At 50.8% G+C, this 20281-nt stretch overlaps 6 protein-coding genes across 6 annotated transcripts; 3 read left to right on the top strand and 3 right to left on the bottom strand.

Annotated features, from left to right (window-relative positions):
- Positions 1-1706: 1706 nt before the first annotated feature.
- Positions 1707-4810, bottom strand: nst-3 (Neurospora sir two-3). The gene is made up of 2 exons (XM_958618.3): positions 3778-4810; positions 1707-3649 (listed from the first exon to the last, which is right to left on the bottom strand). Exons 1-2 carry the CDS (start codon positions 4187-4189, stop codon positions 2118-2120), a joined length of 1944 nt encoding a protein of 647 aa, XP_963711.3. The 5' UTR covers positions 4190-4810; the 3' UTR covers positions 1707-2117.
- Positions 4811-5716: 906 nt separating this feature from the next.
- Positions 5717-10288, top strand: NCU03058 (hypothetical protein). The gene is made up of 5 exons (XM_958617.2): positions 5717-7714; positions 7772-7991; positions 8058-8177; positions 8232-8345; positions 8405-10288. The coding sequence occupies exons 1-5, from the start codon at positions 6398-6400 to the stop codon at positions 10078-10080; spliced, it is 3447 nt and encodes a 1148-aa protein (XP_963710.1). The 5' UTR covers positions 5717-6397; the 3' UTR covers positions 10081-10288.
- Positions 10289-10805: 517 nt separating this feature from the next.
- On the top strand, positions 10806-12327 carry NCU03057 (hypothetical protein; the record flags this gene model as incomplete). Its single annotated transcript, XM_958616.2, has 2 exons — positions 10806-11160; positions 11246-12327. The coding sequence occupies exons 1-2, from the start codon at positions 10956-10958 to the stop codon at positions 12325-12327; spliced, it is 1287 nt and encodes a 428-aa protein (XP_963709.1). The 5' UTR covers positions 10806-10955.
- A 430-nt stretch (positions 12328-12757) lies between these two features.
- On the top strand, positions 12758-14023 carry NCU03056 (hypothetical protein; the record flags this gene model as incomplete). The annotated part of the gene is made up of 2 exons (XM_958615.1): positions 12758-13589; positions 13878-14023. The coding sequence occupies 2 exons, from the start codon at positions 12758-12760 to the stop codon at positions 14021-14023; spliced, it is 978 nt and encodes a 325-aa protein (XP_963708.1).
- An 883-nt stretch (positions 14024-14906) lies between these two features.
- Positions 14907-15263, bottom strand: NCU10601 (hypothetical protein; the record flags this gene model as incomplete). Its single annotated transcript, XM_001728329.1, has 1 exon — positions 14907-15263. The coding sequence occupies one exon, from the start codon at positions 15261-15263 to the stop codon at positions 14907-14909; it is 357 nt and encodes a 118-aa protein (XP_001728381.1).
- Positions 15264-16570: 1307 nt separating this feature from the next.
- NCU03055 (alpha-1,6-mannosyltransferase subunit) lies at positions 16571-20029 on the bottom strand. The gene is made up of 4 exons (XM_958602.2): positions 18998-20029; positions 18400-18834; positions 18051-18339; positions 16571-17995 (listed from the first exon to the last, which is right to left on the bottom strand). Exons 2-4 carry the CDS (start codon positions 18815-18817, stop codon positions 17332-17334), a joined length of 1371 nt encoding a protein of 456 aa, XP_963695.2. The 5' UTR covers positions 18818-18834; positions 18998-20029; the 3' UTR covers positions 16571-17331.
- Positions 20030-20281: the final 252 nt, after the last annotated feature.

Raw genomic sequence — 20281 nt, 5'->3', positions numbered from 1 at the left:
CAAATGAGTTGTTTGGCATTCTCGGTATCGATGGTGGCACGTATGAGGCCACGACATACACGGGCACAAGACGGGTTACCGGCGATGCGTTTGCGATCACGATTGTAGACAGAGCACGTTTAGGAGCAGATCCCACAGCATGTAAGCAACGTCCAGGCCATGTTCCATGTTCTTTTATGATTCGTGTCTGAAGAATCTTCACCCCGCTATGCGTTTGTTTGTTCAGTTGACTTCTCCATGACCATTTCACGTTCACCCATCCCAACTCACCCCTAACCTTGTAAACAACCAACTCAACGCACCATCACAGGAGCTGAGCGAATTCAGCTCTAAAACCAAGCGGAGGAAGGGGGGGGGGGGGGGGGGGGAGGTGGGGGGAAGAGAGAAAAAAAAAAAAGGGCTAAGCACACGAACTTGAACGATATAAAGGTATAATACATAAAGTAGAAAAAAAACATACAGCACCTGGGATTCGCTGGTCGTTACTGACCTAACTATTAATTAAGCGATTAGTAGCTTATCTATAGGAGAGCGGACGGGATCCTGAATTTTCTACCATCTATAGCCGTATATACTAATTATTACCCAACTAAGAGCTTATATAGTAAAATCCTTAATAGTAAGCCGGCAGGATCGTACTATCTAATAATTGTATAGTAGTAATAGTAACGAAGGTCGGCGGAAGGAAATAGTTCTTTTTTCTTTAGCGGTATAATTTGGGTATACCCTTTCTAAATATTCGCCCCCTAATAATACTATATTATTCAATTTATTCTATATTTACAATCTATAATAAATTAAAATTAATTTACTGGATTTTAATTAATAATAAATACGCCCTAAAGTAGTTGGATACTAACTTGTAGAAATATAATTAACGTACAATTATATTATAAACGAAACTACATTATAAAAAAAATTCTCCTTTATATATATTTCTACTATTATACAATATTAAAGATATACTTATAATAATATATTATAATTTTACTTGGTATTTTGCCTATCCTCTTAACGTATACCTCCTAGAAGAAAGGAAGAAAACAAAGAGAAACCGAACCCATCTATAATTAATTACCTAACTAAAATCAACTATCTACTATTTATAACCTTATCTATCGCTATTGTATATCGATAGGGAGAGACCGGATACTTAAAAATAAGGTGGGGGGAAGAGAGAAAAAAAAAAAAGGGTTAAGTACGCGAATTTAAACGATATAAAAATATAATATATAAAGTAGAAAAAAAATATACAACACTTAGGATTCGCTAATCGTCACCAACCTAACTACTAGTTAAGTAATTAGTAGCTTATTTATAGGAAAATGGATAGGATCCCGAATTTTCTACTATCTATAGCCGTATATATTAATTATTACCCAACTAAGAATTTATATAGTAAAATCCTTAATAGTAAGCCGATAGGATCGTACTATTTAATAATTATATAGTAGTAATAGTAATAAGGGTTAGCGGAGGGAAACAATTCTTTTTTCTTTAGTAATATAATTTAAGTATACCCTTTCTAAATATTCGCCCCTTAATAATACTATATTATTCGACTTACTCTATATTTACAATCTATAATAAATTAAAATTAATCTATCGAATTTTAACTAATAATAAATATACCCCAAAGTAGCTAGATACCAATTTGCAAAAATATAATTAACGCACAATTATATTATAAACGAAACTACGTTGTAAAAAAAATTCTCTTTTATATATATTTCTACTATTGTACGATATTGAAGATACGCCTACAATGATGTGTTGTGACTTTGCTTAGTATTTTGCCCGTCCTCTTAATATATACCTCCTAGAAGAAAGGAAGAAAACGAAGAGAAACCGAACCCATCTATAATCAACCACCCAACCAAAACCGACCATCCGCTATCCGTGACCTTGTCCATCGCTATTGTACATCGACGGGGAGAGACCGGATACTTGAAGACGTAAAGATCGCCCATGTGCCTTTTGCCTGACCTTGCCAAACCATGTGCCCCAAACCACTCTCATGTTTTTGATGGTCAAGACTGCCGAACCCCCTCACATATTTTACCCTCTATGACCCAAAATCAATCATGTTTCACCCCACTGCCGTTTTGGTCCAAGCCTTAGTCGATCAGATGCCCTATACCCCGAGGCTTCGACTTGGGCGAGATAGTCAGCGTCATGTCCCGCCCCGAGCCCGGTGCTCCCGACTGGCTTGAGCCGACACTAGGTGTCCTAGACCTGCTTCTCGTAGTCATGGTTGGGCGAGGAACTTTCACCGCCGTTGGCCGCAGGGACGGAAGCACTGTGGGCACGTCCTTGTCGAAATCTCGAGGCGGCGAGGACAGATCCGAAGACGTGTCCGGGTCAAAGGGAATCTGTTTCGCGTTTTCCTTCCCTGGAGCAGCCACAGCTTTTGTGGCCTTGAAGCTACGGTTGATGGCGTTCTGTGGTTTAACAACCTCCTTCTTCTTCGTCTGCCGCGGCTTACGCTGAGGAGCAGAGCCAGGCAAGGGTTTGCGCCCAGTGGTGATCGCGGCGCTGACAGGGGTCGTCTCTTTGGAGGACGTGGTTTTGCCAAAGTTAAGAATGCTCTGCTTCGCTGTGGCCTTGGTCGTCGGTTTCCGCGCAGGAAGAGTGGCACGGGGCTTGGGGCTCGCGCTTGGTGTCGGAATCCCGCCTTGTTTCTGTGTCAACACCTTCGCAAGCAACTTTTCGTCCTCGTCGTCTGACAAAGGTGACTTGCGCTTGCGTTGAAGGAGTACATCAACCCTGCTCTTGCTGAGCGTAGCCTCTAGCCTCTTTTCCTTCTTCTCATCCACCAGCCATGTTGTAGGATCCCCTATATCCTGCTGATCCCATCTAGGTAGATTTACCAGCTCAGCTACATCGTCGCATTTCCCCCTGATGACGTAGTCCCAGCAATCTTTAAATTCCGCTCCTTGAGGCTCTGGGTCAATGTTGATCCAGGCTGTGATACCATCCCGACGGCTCCTGGTCAGCTGACACATCTCCTTGACGAGCCTCCGAACGCCAGGAATCTTCAGAGTTGTGCCGACAACGATGACTGCGTCCGGAACCCTCTTCAAATCCGCTTTTGAAACGTTTCCGATGGCCTCCTCGTCAGGGTTGTACTCGTTGTACAACACAATTCTAGGCCGTAGCCTGCCAATGCCGTGACTCCGTTTGCCGGCAAATGTTGTGCGTACCTCATCCTGTTCCTTGCACTTTGCGCACAGAGGAGCTTCAGAGCCTTCGAAAAGCTCGGCATTGAAGGGCTCCAGGTGACTGCACTTTGTGCATACCATCTTCTCCAACCCACCGTGCAGCTGGACGGTAACTGGCCACGGACCCTTCGCGTTCAGAGGGACGTTGGTGGCTAATGGTGGCATCTGGGTATCTAGCGTATCTATATTTTGGGTGTAGAGTCGTAGTAGTCGTCCCTCCTCAGCCATGGAGGCTAGCATGTGATGAAATGGTGTAGGCTTCGCCTGTGACGTCAATTGCGCCAGTTCGCGCACCATGGTGTGGAAGGACTCAGTAGAGTCATCGTGCTTGTACACAGACGCGTCGAAAAGGTGTTTTCCGGAAGCCTTCAGCTTGTGCTGACCTCGTAGCGTCGCGAAGAGACCGGTTGACGAGCGGAAATCGGGGACTAAAAAGCGTGTCAGCAAGGTCTGGGAAGAAAATGGCGCGTCATGGACTATCCAAGATGCGGAGATATTGAAGGGAAAGTGAGGGGGGATAAAAAAGGGGGAGGAGGAGTGTAAGGGAATGACATACTCCCAGCTGAGACGGATATGCCAGCACCGGCAATGACGACAATCTTCTTCTTTCTCCGCAGAGCCGTCAATAACCTGTCGAGGTTCTCATCGGCCTCTTCCACACGATTTTCAAGATCGATCCGGTCTGTGGTACGGGGCCTTGGCGGTGCGGCGGTGCGGCGACGCTTCGTCGGAGGAGGTCCATCTGTGCGGACCTGGATCTCCTGGGCCGAATCTGAATCGGGCCCCTTCATGGGGGAAGCACTGCCAGAGGGTATCGAGCTGGAACTAGGGGAGGGATAGCGGTTCGAGGCATCGAGCAGCAAAGGCGTAGGAGGCAGAGAAGGCGACTGAGAGAGAACTGAGAGAGGAGAGGAGGGAAGAGAGCCTGACGAGGAGGAGTCGGACGGTTTCGGTCGCAAGCAGTCCATAGCTGCTGCCTTTGAAGGCGCGTGTCCCACTGCAGATTCAATTGCTGCTACGTCTTCTCCAGCTGCCCTGCAGTATCTGAGCGTGACTAGTGTTGGGCGGACGAGCGGGTGGTGACGGAAAAAAAGCGTTTGCGGTTTGTGGGTTAAAGGTTTGGTCTTCGCGGTGCTATGTCATGGCTGAATCGGGAGAGGCTCTTCTTCAAGTCGATTCAGGTTGTTGTTGTCGCGGTCGTCTCAATGGGATGGACAAAGGAGAGGCAGCTGAGTTGGCTTGGTAAGTCGATGTCTTGACTTGAAAAGATGGACGAAATTGGAGAGCTCGAGTTGAGGTCCTGCAACTTGGTAAAAGGATCGATCTTATGGTGCTGAGCCGTGCCCCGGACGGTTGCTAACAATGTTAAGAATAAAATAAGTTGCACTTGTGCCGGCTGCAGTGGCAGACAGACACCTTGCTTGAACAGGAATTGAAAATCGGAGCAAGACCTGAGTTCAATGGTGAGGCGCGAAGGTCGCGGTTTGCGTAGTGTACAAGTACGTATCCACCTGCACACTAGGTAAAAGTCCTTGGCTGCTGTTGGTGGAGGAATGAATTGGCAGCGTTCTATGCAGACGGTAGGTCATCCGAGCGACGGGAAGAGTACCTAGACGATTACAGATTGCGGGCAGGCTTGCATGTGCGCAAGGAGATTCTAGCGGGCAACACGATTGGACCAGCCGGATTCTGGGACATGGAGGTTATTAACTAACAGAGCTGGACTCCAGCCTTGTGCACCTATTCCTCTGAGAATGTGCAAGAGACAAAGAAGACATCAACAGCTGTTGGTTGGGCAACGACGACTCTCACATAAGTACCATTGAAATTGAAAGAATGCTTCACCTCTTTTGTCAGGGAGGTACATGGTACATCTCCACAGAGAGCAGAGGAAAAACTGGTTTATTGTCGTTGATCATGGCAGACCCTCGAGGCATGGCGCTATTGAGGAGCAGGTACATAATAAGTAAAAGATCCGGACATGAAAGACTCAGGTCCGTCGGTACAGAAAGTATACAACTGAGAACATTGGGTTTGGGCTTTCATTGCGTGTTCACACTGCGCTCAAGAAGGATAGGAGAATGGAGAGTGTTCAACTCTCGAGACCGCAATTCAGGCAAAAAGTAGCGCCCAGAGAAAACAAGGCGGCTCCACACAACAAAGGAACGAAGAAGGCCGGGGCTTGTCACCGCGCGGTTGCCGGGAAACACAATCCACGGGGCGGACCCACCTGCAGCTCCCGTCTTAGTGCCGCCCTCCCGCCCCCCCGGACCACAGATCAGGGACCGCGCTACCTTAACAGCTCCAGGATACAAGCCAAGAACCCAGAGCGCAAGCCATACGTGGCTGGAGAGGGCTTGTGCTATCTTCGGTAACGAACGGCAGGCCTTACGAGGCGTTACACCACTCTGCACGCACGGGCCATACTGTGTAAGTACAACTTCAGTTCGTTCAGTTGTTGCACACAACTTGAACTTGAACGACGGAGTTGCAGTGCAGTAGTGGGTGGAGAAATAGTGCCTAGGTAGGTACTGCACTCAATGTGACTGTAAGTACTATCGTACCGTCGCGAGCTCAGCTGTCGCGATCACCGAAACGGGGACTGGAGCTTCGTTCGGCACTCAACGACACTGTATTGCATCTTCTTGAATAACTCAGTTTCACCCCGTCTTGCTCAAAAAGCCCGACTGTTTGAATAATTGGGAGATTAAGAATATCGTTTACTCACTACACACATATACAACATCTATTCAGTTGCAGTGGTCAGCCGTTGTCTCAGTTCCTGCACACTGCACATACAAACGCCATCCAACTCAAGTTCTCAACCAGCATCAAGTCTCTTTTCATCGAGTCTCTAAGGCTTCCGACCTGATCAGCATTGTGTCGGCGCGACTAGACTACAGTATATAAACGGCAATTGGATAGACCTTGGTGGATAATTCTACACGGCGCTTAGCATCCTCATCACTGCCTCCCATTCTTGGAGACGTCCCAACTCGAACGACTTGGCATCACCGGATTCGAGCCCTCAGCACACAATAGACGTCTTTCACGGTCGGGCATCGGATTTGGCGCGAGGGTATGGTCTACGGTGACCACGGCAAGCTTGGCGAATTAAGAGTCAAGAGACTCCCTGGGTCCATAAGCCCCCAAGCCTGGAAGGAAAGTTCACAGCAATGAGCGGCCACGACATACCCATCCAGCTCTTGGATGGGGGCTCCATCGACGTCCAACACCATGATCAGATGAACGCCATGGATACGGCCATGAACCTCGACGATGTTGATGTTGATCTCTTTGGCGATTCTGTCATGGTGGACACCGCCTTGGATGGCTTGTCTGCCCCGAGGCCGATGCCGTCCAAGCACCTACGCCAACGGCTGGATGATCTGAGAACCCATGGGTGCCACCAGGCCATTGCATGGTCACGACAGGGTACCATTGCCTCCATTACCAAGGATGGCCGCTCGGTCGAGTTTCGCTTCCTAAGGTGCCGTCCAGAGGATGCCGGCTGGGAGTTGAGCGAACCATACCTTTATGGTCCTGCTATTATCCCTATGCATACGACGGCTGGTCCTATTGTTCATCTGGCCTGGTCCACCACCACCCCGACTCCCGAGCTCGCTGTCGTTGACGCTGTCGGCCGCATCACCATCCTCAGCCTCACCATCCATCTAAACCGCCCCTTCATCACCCGGAAGTGGGATGCCGACCCTGTCGACGACCTTCATGCGGTTGTCGGTTGTTACTGGCTCCCTTTGCTCAATCCAAGACAGTTAAGCGTCATGTACGGGCCTGCAGTATGGGTTCAGCCCGAAGATGCTAAAACCCCCGGGGATGGGCTGTACAAGTATGAGAGCTCGTACACAAAGCCTACAGGCCCTAACCATCCTAATACAAACAAAAGTGCCCTGGTCTCCATCACCACAAACGGTCTTCTCAGACTGATGTTTCAGAACAACAACACTCGCCTGGAGGAGACTGCCATTGAGCTAGAAAGCATCACTTCCTCGGACGATCTAATTACCCATGCCGCTCTTTGCAATGACAAAAATGCTCTCTTGATAGCCCTTGCCACAGCCTCCAAGCAATTGCGGATTGTCAAAGCCACGATCTCATGGGGAAACGACAAGCCTGCCGAGAAGCAGGCACACCCACAAAACGCAGCTATAACCGCATCTATTTCAGAGCAACATGTCGCCGTCGCACCTTTGCTCCAGCACGATTCCAACGATGCAGTGCTGGATGACTCCATGTCTCAACTGTCCCATATCGAATTCCTGCCATCGATTCCCAAAGACAAGAACCTACAGGCACATCATAACCCCGTTGTCCTCACGGTACGCTCTCACTTACCAGCGGAAGGCGCGTCTCTGTACGAGCAGGAACCTACTAGTGTCATTGATCGGTGGGAAGTCGTGAGCGAGCAGCCACAGACTTTGCACCCGGCCTTTGCCCAATTGAACACCGGAAACGGTATGACGAATCCTAATGTAAGACGTCTTAAACCATGACAAAATCTTAGTCTAAGCCGCTAACTTGACATATAGTCCATGACCCGCCTACGTAAACTGGACGCGGTTGTGATACCCAAAATCGTGGTTTCTGTTCAGGTCATGTATCTAGGCAAGGTAGTATGCTTTGCCTTCAGCGATGGCACCATACAGTATCGCGATAGGGTTACTATGATGGAGTTATTCAACGAGCAAAATGTTCACCGTGTTCTCAGCCCGCATGACGTAGGGTTCCAATACGTCAACGACACGCCATGTACGCCTCTTTACTGTCCTTGAACACTCATCCACCGCCGCTAACCACTCACTCCTCTTTGACCAGGTCTCCAGGTTGCCTTCTCGCCGACGAATTGCTCTTATGCGCAAATATCCGAAGACTGGGATATAAAATGGAACAGCATGCGATATACTTTGACAGATGCCAGTACTGCGTTACAAAGCGGTGGGTTCTAACCTTCAAAATGGTTATTGAATGTTCTTTGCTAACACCCAGTAGCCCAGCAAAGCGCTGTCATGGCAGCCCTGACTCTTGCTTTATCCTCGGCCGTCACTACATCGATAAATTTTGATGATATCTTGGCGCTGGCTCGTCCCTACAGCGATAATCCACGTAAGATCATATCTGGAGTTCCTCGACTCAGACAGCCATATACTGATACGTGTACGTAGAATTCGCGGCCTCTTGGGTCAAAGATTTAGTCAACCTGCTTAAGCTGAATTTCGACTTTTCCGACGAGGGCCATTATGATTCATTGGTTCGAAGCCCTCTCTTCCAAATATCTCTTAGCATCCTCAACCACATGGGCTTCCGCGGCGAGTTCCGGCCCCGGCCATTTGAAGGAAAGTTATCTTTTCTCATACTCCAGATGCGAAACTTCATCGTTCTCGTGAGCCTTTCGCTCAACGCTCCCAAGAGCCTCGGGATCAGTCCACTGGACGAGGCAGAGGTCGTCGAGGTCTTGGTTGGCTGCGTCACATGGGCGCATACTCTTATAGGGTGGATGGTTGACTGCCTCTTCGACCTCGCCGACAACCCGGCCTTCATAAGCATCTTGAAAGAGCAAAAAAGGTTTCCCGACCTGGCCAACTTCCTCCGGGCCCGCGGCGATGTATCCCTGCATCTCCTCTGCTGCTCCTCAGCTCGTGGCTTTATCATGGCCGCCTGCCGCAGATTAGCCCACCTCGAAGGCATGAGCAACCGTGCGATTCGCTACTGGGAAGCCAGTCGTCTCAAGACCGAAAACAACGACGGTAGCGGCGGCGGCGGCAAAGTCCTTCCCGACAGCCTCTACTTTGCCTACCGAAAGATGCAACGCGCCACCAGTTCATCTCTGATCAAAGTTCAGGAACTTAATGAGGTCCTGCAGGGTTTCGCCCAGGACGTGCGCACAGCCTACCAAGCGAGCCTCTCTCGGCGCCAATCTGGCAACAACCAACCGCAACAACAGCATCCATCCCCCCAACAAAACAAAAATCAACCGCAACAGCAACAAAATGCCGAAGACCAGTTTATTAAGAAAGCACAGGCCCACTGCGAACTTGACATGCTCCTGGGCGCTAACCCCCCGCCTTGCTTCCGCGAGGTGCTCCTCAAGTTCTTCACCCAAACTTTGCCGGTGTTCAAGAGCCATGTCGACCCGGCTAAGCTGTATTTTGCCAACTATGAGGTGCTGGAGATTGAAGAGAATCCGAGGATCTTGGCGGCTAGGAAGGCTAGGCGCAAGTACATTGATGTGTTTACAAAGCGGGAGATACAATTTCCTACTTCATCAGGGGATGCCCGTGGCGGAGGCGGCGGCAGCGGCGGTGGTAGTGCTGCTACTGCTACTGCTGCTGCTGCTGCTGCTGCTGCTGCTGCTGCTGGTGGTGAAGATGATGGTAAACGAGGAGGTATCACTGGTACGGGTGAAGGTCAAACACCCAGCCAAAGCACTCTCGCACCAGGTGGCGGGATTTCCATCAAGATCGAGCTCGGCACCGGATCCACCCCGAACCTCAAGGGGGTTTCCACCCCGGCGGGCGGCGGCGGCGGCGGTAGCAGTGGGAACGCAAAAACAGCTGGTGGGAATAATGCCGCCGCTGTGGGTGTGAATGCCGCCAACGGAGGAGTAGGAGGAGGAGGAGGAGGAGGAGGGAACACCAACAACAACGGCACTGCTGAAAACACCAGCAATCAGTGGCGGAGATGTGTCCGGTGCACAGCGGTCATGGAGGATTTCCCTGGTAATCATTACAGGGCTGGGTTCACGTTTGTGATGGCGCAGCAGAGGAAGTGTGCGTGTGGTGCGTGGTGGGCGTTGGTTCCTAAGACTACGGGCGGGGAAGGGGCTACGGAGGGATGGTGAATAGGATGCATACCCGGTCCTTTATGGTGCTATTGTTGTAAGTACTGGACTTGGGGTTCCAAGAAAGGGCGTTTCATAGTATGAAGAGAAAGTGATTTGATGAGGATGGGGTTGCCAGCCGAGAAGGGATGGCTGTGAGGGATGTGAGCAGGATAAATCAGGATAGGATATGCTAGGTGTGTTTTTGTGAGGGAAATGAAAATCACGGGTTTTTGTTCATCGTAGGCATCTCCATGTGTCTCGCATAGTCCCAGGGTCAATCGTGGTCCTCGACGTATTCGGTTTGGGACAAGGAATATCAGGTACGCTGCCCCTGACCAGATCATGATAAGTGACTGCAGCAGGACAATTCGGCCATGTTTTCGCTCCCTGAGGAGATATGAAGATTCAGAGAATAGGAAAACGTGGGCAATGCCAGCAGTCGTCGGAAGGCCTCTAGCCATAACCGTTGTGGTGAAATTTCTCCATGCCGAGGAAATGGTTCTTGTAGTGTACAGTACGGGGTAAGAAGCCCGGGATAAGGGGCAATTTATGGGGCGGTTGAGTGCGGGGGAGGTGATATTGTCCGCTAATATTTCCTATTTCCACACCAACCGGGTCAAGGTTTCACCAAGACGGGACATAGTATGGTTCGGTGACAACTCAACCGCCCCCATGGGCCAGGCACAATGTTTTTTTTGGTTGGGGGTGATAGGTTTAAATGAAGACATCTTCCCATCGGGGGAGGATCGTCTGTGGTGACTCAAAACGTTTCTCCTCTTCAAGCCGTTGACATTATCAACAATCGATGTATCACGGACCAGTGCCATCTATCCTTAACTTCAACACTTCCTTCTCACTCTCAAGCGTCAAGGTTATAAAGTATCACCACCAAGATGGTCAGTGACAGCGGCCATGGCGCCAAGTATCGCCAATACCTCCCAGACCTGAACATCCCACGCTTTACAACTATGCAAAAGCAAGATGCCCATGAATACGCAAAGGAGTTCCTCAAGGGAGGAAATCCTCCATGGCTACACGGCCTCTACTTGCACTGGAGAAAGCTCTTCCAAGATCCCTTCAAGGGGATTACCAACGACGGTTAGATCACTTACCCCCTCCATCCCCACTTAACACGTCTCGTCCATTCATTTACTCACAACTTTTGCATGAAAAAAAAATACAGGAACTGTCCGCCCCAATCTCTTTACCCTCCAAGACGAGGGCATGCCCATCGACTCCATCGTCTCTGCCACCACCAATCTCCTCTCCCTCCTCTCCCCCCAACAGCGCTCAGCAGTGACCTACCACATCGACTCACCAGAATGGCGCACCTGGTCCAACCCCGAATTCTTGCTCAGCAACAAAGGGATCCGCCTCGATGAGGTCCCTTCCGCCACCCGGGACGCCGTCCTCGCCGTGCTACAGTCCACGCTCTCACCCGAAGGTTACGCCAAAGCCCTTGGCGCCATGCGCATCAACGGCTTCCTGGGGGACCTAGTCCAAGCCCCGCGCGTCTGCAACGAGTTCAGTTACAACTTTGTACTCTTCCAAACCGCCTCCGGCCCTTCCACTTCCCAGCCATGGGGCTTTTCGTTTTATGGCCACCATCTGTGTTTGAACGTGTTCCTATACAAAACCCAAGTGGTCATCTCGCCTTGGTTCACCGGCGCAGAGCCGAACCTGATCGACGCCGGGCCATACAAGGGCACCCGTATCCTCCAGGAGGAAGAGAAGCTGGGGTTGCAACTGATGCAGAGCCTCTCGGCTGAGCAGCAGAGGCAAGCTCAGGTGTACAAGCTCCTGCGCGACCCGGCCATGCCCAAGGGGAGATGGAATCACGACGACCAGCGACATTTGTGCGGCGCGTACCGGGACAACCGCGTGGTTCCGTACGAGGGGGTTTCCGTTGCTGGCTTCACCGAAGAGCAGAAAAGGTTGGTGGAGCAAATATTGGAGCAGTACCTGCTTTATCTGCCCGCGCAAGCTAGGGAGATCCGCTTAGGCCAGATCAGGGAATGGTTCGATAAGGAGACGTATTTTTGCTGGATTGGCGAGTTTGGCAACGATGATGCCTTTTACTATCGGATTCAGAGCCCTGTGGTGATTGCTGAGTTCGATCACCATAGTGGTGTGTTTTTGACGAACAAGGAGCCGGCCAAGTTTCACATTCACACGCTGTTGAGGACGCCGAATGCGGGGGATTATGGGATGGCGTTGAGGGGGCTGTTGGAGGGCGAGAAGCAGGAGTATGTTTGGGAAGGCTAGTTAAGTGATGGACTGGAACCCCCGAAACCTCGAAGCCAAGTACCAAGAGATGATCACGTCCTTAGGATGGATGATTGGTATGACAGCTCTGGCCATCTGTCGTTGTGGGAAAATAAAGGATAGGAGGGTGGGAAATGCTGGATAGGGAGGGGGGAAAGAAGAAAAGAAGAGGGTGCACCCCACCACTATGTCGCACCTGCCATATGTATCGGTGACTGGCAGCTAGAGTCGCAGCTTCCTAGGCAAAACCTTACACAAGAGATGGAGATTTCCATATGTGGATGCACAGTCTCTGTGTGGTTAAACGGGAGGGGATGATCTGGGTCGAGTTCTATGCGTCCGTCTCCTCCCCATACCAGTCGGGCCAGCGCTCGAAACATGGACCGTCAACATCGACTTCGACATCGCACAAAGCCACTCTCTGATGCCAATGGCTTCGGCATCGCAATTGACCTCGCCCTTCTTTAGCCAAAAAACAACCAGTACCAACAACAGCTCACAGTCATCACTGCTATCTTCCCAAGCCTCGCAGCCTTCGACACAACCCTCTCGGGCTTCGTCACCACTTGAGCCCGATCCGGAAGCAGATCTTGACCAGGAATATTTAGACGAAATCGACGAGCATCCGCCTGACGGATGGACCGGCTATTTGAGCGCCCAGTATCAGACCCATATCGTCGACAATCTGAAGCAGACCGTGTTCGAGAAGATCGACCAGCTCAAAGCCTCCATTACCTCCATTCAGCAGAATCATGCCAGTCAAGAGAAAGCCAGCGCAGCATCCGTCAACGAATTTAGAGCCACACACGATCAGATTTTTAGTACCCTTCGAGACCTCAAGCCTATTCCAAGCCGGCTTTCCGCACTAGAAACCAATGTCAGGCAGAACAAGGAACAAGCAGGCTATGCACTGTCCAATCTCGACGACAAGGTCTCGAGGCTGAAAACAGATCTGGGACTAAAGTATGACGGAGCTATGAGGGGGTTGAAAAGCGTCCAACAACAGAACATGTCCCTCCTTGAGGCACTCGAAGTCCTGCAGGGGAAGATCGGGAATTTGCAGCAACAACAGACGCAGACGAATGAGAGACTCTCCTCTTTCCAAAATGAAATGGAGAAGACTTTGGCACCATATCAAGGACTTTCCCATGAGGTCTTGGAATTATTGAGACAGCTCCACTCTCGTCGCGCGGACCTCATGGGACTTATGGACCGGCCGACCACAGCTACGAGCGGCTCGAACGTGCCACTTATTGAAGCAGGTAGGTTGTCATATTCCTTCCGTAGCCGGCTCAATATCTGACAGTCGTAGCGCCCCAAACCCATCTGCCTTGGAGATCGCCCCAAAATACGGCCAACAAAAGCAACCCAAGCCAGCTAGTTCAGGCAGTTTCCAAGACCAGAGCAGCGCAGAAAAGAAAAGAGTTACCACCGGCACTTGATCTCACGGGTTCGGAACCCTCTGTCGAGAAGAGAGCAAACCCAAAGCGAAGGAAAATCGACTTACCTGCGATCAGCTCAAATCAGCAACATCTTGATGGCACGAACAGGCTGCCTCTCGCCGCAGCTAAGAAAGCGCTTCCCGCTCGAGAGAAACGACCATCTGCCACGACCAAGCAGCCCGGCACCACGAAGCAGAAAGCCCCCGTTGCAGACATGGAAACCCCTCCTGTCAGAGCAAACATTCAAGACATGAGGTTGCTCTTCAAGAAACACAACGATGCATACAAAGCAAGACCGCCCAAAGCCGAGTGGCTCTTCATATGGAAGTTCATAAACGAGATTGAGAGTCCAGAGAAGCTGAAACATCTTCAAGAGCGCTTGTTGGAACTTTTACCAGATCATATCTTGCAGAGAAGAGCGTCACATCGTCTTGGAGATAAATTTATCCAAATTTCGAGATCGTTGACCTGGGGCCGGTTTGCGAAGGCACTTGCCGAAGTGTAGCAACAGTAAGGTGGCTCTGTGGATGGAATATACGATATTACGAAATGTGGAGGAGAGCTACCATTTCACAGCCTTGATCGTGTGAGGAGTGTGACATCTCAGGGTCTCGTATATGTGGTATGTTGCAAGTCGAGTGGATAAGTATCTGGATGCGAAGATGGTCAAAGGGCACTCGAAGGACGTACAGGGAGGCGCACTATGCCTATGATTGGGACCATCTCCATGTCATTCAATTATATATATCAACAGTATGGGGCAGGGTAATGGGGTAAAGGTAAGAGTATTTGAGATCAGGCTCTAGAGAACATATAACAGAGAACAAATGGGTGTCATGTAACCGGAAGGCCAGCCGAGTTCGAACCAGATCTATCCAATATATTAATTCCTCAGCCCTCTTCCTTGCCTTTTCAAATCGATGTCAAAGCGAAACATATCCTTCATAATTCATTCCCTCTCATCTAATTTACTTCCTAACATGCCGATGATAATCCTTCATCGAATTAACCACCCAACACGCTTCCTTGAAATGGCCCGAATTCGCTCCCATATGATCCTCGCACTTTTTCGCCAACCCCTTACACGTCACATGCTCATCCAATACCGCACCTGTCCAATCTTCACAAGAATGCATGTTAAATACAACACTGTGGTGCTTGTAAATGGTACCGGAGCGAACACCCCAGGTCAAATAGGGATGCAGTCAGCGGTATTCCGAAATCTGGCGAGTCTGCTCTCGGTACAGCGGAAACAACGCCATGCGCGGCCGTGTTAGTTGGAAAGGAAGATGAAGAAAATGTAATGCCTCTAGTGATAGTCGTTGTATTTCTGGCTAATTTCGTCGCGAACCCGGATCCGCGCAGGAAATACCAGACTTTGATGAAGCCTACTTCATCCTCCTCCTCCTCCTCCTCCTCCTCCTCCTCCTCCTCCTCCTCCTCCTCCTCCTCCTCCTCCTCCTCCTCCTCCTCCTCCTCCTCCTCCTCCTCCATCTTTCTCTTTGTTCCCACCACCACCACCACCACCACTCGAGTCATTCCCAGAAACATCATAAAACCACTCAACAGCATAAGCTTTCCTACGCCCAATACAAAAGGATGAGAACAATACAAAACCTTACGAGATGCTGAGGATGCTGGACAAGAAAACACCGACCAGGTGTGCTTATACATACTGATATATGCTCGCGAAGAGGTCAATAGCGAATGCATGCATACTTCAACCGTATACAAGCAGACATGAACTTCTTGTTCAACGTTTGGAGTTTGTCCATGAGTGACTGGTCTACCTACTCGTATAATGTGATGAATAGAGCCACTGACTATCTTATCGAGACACCCATAAGTGAAAACTGACATCCAAAAACGAAGCAAGCTTTCCTTTCAGGTACCTACCGGGAATCGATCGCTTCATCGCTGAGCTCTATGCTACCGCTTGATACTCATGTACCATCCCCGCGAAGCGAAATTTCGTGATGAACACTGGGACACAGATCCGTGAAGCATTCTCAACGGGCGGACCGATGTTCTTCTATATCAAAGTAAGGTGATTGATTCGGCATAGAATCTTGAGTCTCTAGGTATTCTCAGCACTTACGCACTCTCCATGTACACGCAGACCGCAGCAAACCGCAGCAAACCACATCTACCCAGCCTCCCAAGGAGCACCTTCCCCCAAGGTCGGCCACCGTGGTCTAGAATCACAGACTTACACGGCACCAAAGTTCACAACAGAGAAATGCCATGATGTTTGACATTGGTGAAGACTTTAGGAAGTTATGGATAGGCTGTTGTTCTGCTTGATCTTGTGTATTCCAAGACCCCGCCTCTCGCATTTATTCTGCCCTCTGTAAGATCACCAGGATGCATCTCTAACATTGAGGCAGCCTTAGTCAATGATGATCTCTTCCAAGCCAGCCACAGTAGTGGATGGTGCCTGGGCGATTCGAGTAGGTACGAGAAAGCAGTCGGGAAGGACTAACTCGTTCGTAAGCCTGTCAGACGTGCATTGTCCTTCTTGATGACCGTATTTTGTCCAATCTTCCTGTGATACCTTCCTGGCAATGTTGTCTGCGAAAGACGTACCTGCAGATGGTCAGTGTCTAAACCATGCAGGCAACACTCATCACACAGTATTGCCAGCGGAGCTCAAACCCGAAAAGAGGTCCAAATCTCGCGTCAACTTGCTTCCAGCGGTTGGTGCGCCCGATTTGACAGGGTCATGGTGTTATCTACTCTCTTCAGACGGCTTTGTAAGTCAACTCGAGGCTCGTGGAAGGCATCAAGTAACAAACTTGCATGCCGTATCTGTCTGGTTCCTGTTCGCTGAGCCCATTCACCCATGTAAGAGACAGCAAGTGCTGTTTATAGATTGAGCCAATGCGCCTTGATATGCCTCTACTACACGTCGCTGATGCTCGATCCCTTTGCCATACCTAGGAGTGACAGCTGCTGACGTATGTTCGTCTACTTTGTACAAATGCGATATATGTGTAGCCACAGTAAAGTCCGTACGTAACTCTTGGTGCCACCACTTTCCCTTCACCCAGCCTGCGTGAAGACTTCGGAATAGAAACACAAGGAAGACTTGGCGTTGGACATGACAATCATTATTCGTCCCCATACATAAGTCTAAGATGAGAAGCCACACCCCATAATTCAAATTGCCCACCGGCTAGTAGGACTCAGGTGAGTGACTCGAAGTGCAATGGGAACAGAATCGAGAAGAGAAAAGGGCCCCGCCATTTCCGATCGGGGAACCAAACATTATCATGAATATTTTCTTTTTCCAGCAATGAAATAGAGAACCTCCTTTCTCAAACATCCCTCATTTTGATGTAATAGGCGTATACAAAATTGGGGTATACAGAATTATATAAAGACAACATGGAAAGTAACTTGATTATAGACGTAGTGTCGCCATTTGTCGGCCAAACCGCCTCTAGTTGCTGGCGGCGTACCGTGGAGGGCTCAACACAACATTAACTTCGAGCGATCGAATAGAAACGTCGTGAGTATCGTGTCGTTCGCATCAGGGTTTCAAGACTGTAGGTGATGTGTTTTAGAACTTGACCTTCTTTCCGGTCAACTTGAACCAGATCCAGCAAAGGAGGTCCTCCTTGAATCGTTCCCACAACGACCGGTTGAGGTGATAGCTCAGCTCGCGGAAGTTGTACATCTCACCCCAGCAGTCTCGGCCCCATTCACATCCGGCCATGTTGACCAGGAAATCCCGATCCTTCTGGTCGTAATGTATGCGCGGATCAGTGCCCTTTTCAGAGCAGGCGCCTGTAGGGAAACTGTTGATCATGCGCTGCGGAAGGAAGGCCGTACTCTTCCGAATCCAAGGTTGCGCAGTGTAAAGCTGCTCCAAGGCATCTTGCTCCTTGTGTTCCCACTCCATGTGCTTCTGTTCGTATGCCACAGGATCCCACCAAACATCAAGTAAATGATCCGTCCAAGTGCCGCGGCGCATGAAGAAGGAACCCAAATTGAATCCAGAGCAATCCTGCGACAACATGAGGTGAATCGAGTTCGGGTTGCCATCTCCAATCGGACTTTTCGAGAGTTCGTCGAGGTAAGGGTCGGCCGGGGGGTGAGAGATGTTCAACGGATTGTACTCATTGATGTCGCGGTAGGTGACATCCTCGATGTGGTCGAAAATATGGTCCTGCAGAGACTTCGATGGCTCCATAATGAAGGTGTTGAGGTCAAGCCACCAAACCCTGGGAGAAAATCAGCCACGGATCACATCCAGGAAGCGACAGAGTGGGAACTTACCATTCTGCCTTGGGATACTTTCGCAGAGTGGAGCGGATGAAATCAACCTTTTCCCAGCTCTCGCGCCATTCATGCGCATAGCGTTTCTTTGTGCTCATGTCGACAATCTCGAGATCGTATCCCCACTTGGCAACGTATTTCTTCTTGTTGCGAATCGAGTCCCTCTCGATTGCCCATTCCCTGGCGCCCTTCCACTCCATGACACCACCGCCAACGTTGGCAGCTAGAATGATGACAAACTTTTGACCCCCACCAAGCCATGATGTTCTTCGGTAGTAGTAAACCAGAGCTTTCCAGGGTGTCAGGTCACTGTATGATCGATCCAAGGTGGGGGGTTGCAAAGACTCACGAGTGCTGTAAAAGATGATGTATCCGAGCAGGAACAAGAGGGCAAAGGCTAGCAGCATCTTGGTCCTCCTGCTCATCCTCCCCGTGATGCCTCGTATCCTGCCGAGTCGTGGCATGTTCCATCGACCTTGGCCAATCTTCTCTCTCTCGGCGCCATGGGTGTTGTCGGCCTTGAATCGGGGCAGCGAACTTGATATCCGACGCATGTGGCGGCTAAAGAAGCCCTGGTTCTGTGTCGAGAAGGACTGGTATGCGGCGCCGCCCATGTTTTTTTGCCTTTCCCACATGACGGGCGTCCCGTTGGATCCGGCGTAGGCCTTGGTAGGACTCGATCGACCGCTCGGGCTGAGGTTGTTTGTAAGGCCTGGACTTGCCCAGCCACCACCGGGAACGGGAGAAGGACTGCGGGACAGCGACATTGCAGTGATCGGGGTGCCTAGAGCAGACGGAAGGACCAAGCGACAGTCAGTAACACGCGGATGACATCGGACAAGTGCCCAGCGGCCAGACGGGTGAAAGTGAGACGGCGGCCGTGAGACCGCTGGTGGCAGTCACGGGCGTGGGACAGGGCAAAAAGACAACAGGGGAAGAACACGTACCCGGGATGGGCGAGAGGCTGTTGGGGTCGTAGTTGCCGTGATGGGGCTCAACCCCAAGGAGGAGGCCCGAGGGAGATCGGCGATTGTCCAATCGGAGTTCGCTGGGAGGGTTAACGGCGGACGACCGTCTTCGGTGATGGGAGCGGGCCGGAGGGTCGCTGTAGGAGGACGAGGTCCCGTTGCCGTTGGGGGAAAGGGTCGCCAGCTTTGCGGATTTGCGACTTCACCAGGTGGCACTATGGGCCCTCTGGTGATATCGCGCAGGGGTGTAGGGGGGTAGCTGGGCTTCCTTGCCGTGGAGGCTCAAGGGCCCAAGCCAGAGGCTGACGGACGGACTGACAAAGTGACGGCTGAATCCACGTTGCAACGGAGGGCCGCCTGACTCGAGATACGGTACGTCGGTACGTAGCGGTTGGTGGTTACGGTGGGCTGGCTGGCCTTGGTGGCTGCGCTGCGTACGGTCGGATGGGTGTCCGTGGTAGTTAGGCTCTACCCAAAGAAGGCAGACTGCGTGTACTGTCGAATACTGAATGTGCTCGTGCGGTACAACCGAGAGGATCTGGTCGTCCAAGAAGGGGATGTGGACGGATGGGGATGGGACAAAGGGGACCAAGGACCCGGTGTGTCTTGGAGACGTCCGAGTTTCGGGTTGGGGTGCAGGGCGCGCAGGCTGCTGTTGGAGGAAGAGACCCGGCGCCTGTGGTGGCTCTGGATGGTAGGCGGGTGCTGCAGAAGCGGCACCTGGACACGATATGCCAACCTTGAACCCAGCCGGGCAGCTGTTGCTTGAAGATGCCCGGATTCCCTTCGGCTGTATGCCGGGCAGATGTCGTTCAGTGGATCGCTCGCCGCGCTCGATTACCTAACGGTTGCTTGGATTATGCGTCGGTGTCTTGGTGGACGGGAAGAAGAGGTAACAAACGAGATCTTCAGAGACAACTCAACGCAGATTGTTTCACTAGGAGAGTGAATCTCTTGACCGTTTCAGCTATGGAAAAATTCCAGTGACCGTGGGCTAAAAATCACTTTCAGATGAAGAACAGCCCTGCCCGTCCACTAAATGGCCAGCGTGGACAAGCGTGTTTAAACCTTCCATCCTCCCCAAATTCATCGCGACCCCCCGGCCGTCCCCAGATATTCTAGGGGCTTTCTCCGTCAACAACATTTTTTTTCTCTGTTTTAGCGGCCAACTTTTCAACAGCTACCCACGCCAAGATTGCCCCGACACATGCAGGGCACCACCCAGGGCCTGTTCACTGCGACCCCTGTCTATTTCTTGGAGTC

This window comes from Neurospora crassa, linkage group I (genome assembly GCF_000182925.2).
Source record: "Neurospora crassa OR74A linkage group I, whole genome shotgun sequence".
In the NCBI taxonomy this organism is placed as follows: domain Eukaryota; kingdom Fungi; phylum Ascomycota; class Sordariomycetes; order Sordariales; family Sordariaceae; genus Neurospora; species Neurospora crassa.
Note: the sequence above shows the minus strand (reverse complement) of the source record. Positions and strands in the feature narration are given on the sequence as shown.

Bases quoted from the DNA above. Each gene is read 5' to 3' on its own strand.
- nst-3 (XM_958618.3), bottom strand. From the start codon at position 4,189: ATGGACTGCTTGCGACCGAAACCGTCCGACTCCTCCTCGTCAGGCTCT. The intron at 3,650-3,777 runs GTATGTCATTCC...CACGCTTTTTAG, and splicing joins CATATCCGTCTCAGCTGGGA to TCCCCGATTTCCGCTCGTCA.
- NCU03058 (XM_958617.2), top strand. From the start codon at position 6,398: ATGAGCGGCCACGACATACCCATCCAGCTCTTGGATGGGGGCTCCATC. The intron at 7,992-8,057 runs GTACGCCTCTTT...CTCTTTGACCAG, and splicing joins ATACGTCAACGACACGCCAT to GTCTCCAGGTTGCCTTCTCG. The intron at 8,346-8,404 runs GTAAGATCATAT...ACGTGTACGTAG, and splicing joins TCCCTACAGCGATAATCCAC to AATTCGCGGCCTCTTGGGTC.
- NCU03055 (XM_958602.2), bottom strand. From the start codon at position 18,817: ATGTCGCTGTCCCGCAGTCCTTCTCCCGTTCCCGGTGGTGGCTGGGCA. The intron at 18,340-18,399 runs GTGAGTCTTTGC...CACCCTGGAAAG, and splicing joins CATCATCTTTTACAGCACTC to CTCTGGTTTACTACTACCGA. The intron at 17,996-18,050 runs GTAAGTTCCCAC...ATTTTCTCCCAG, and splicing joins AAGTATCCCAAGGCAGAATG to GGTTTGGTGGCTTGACCTCA.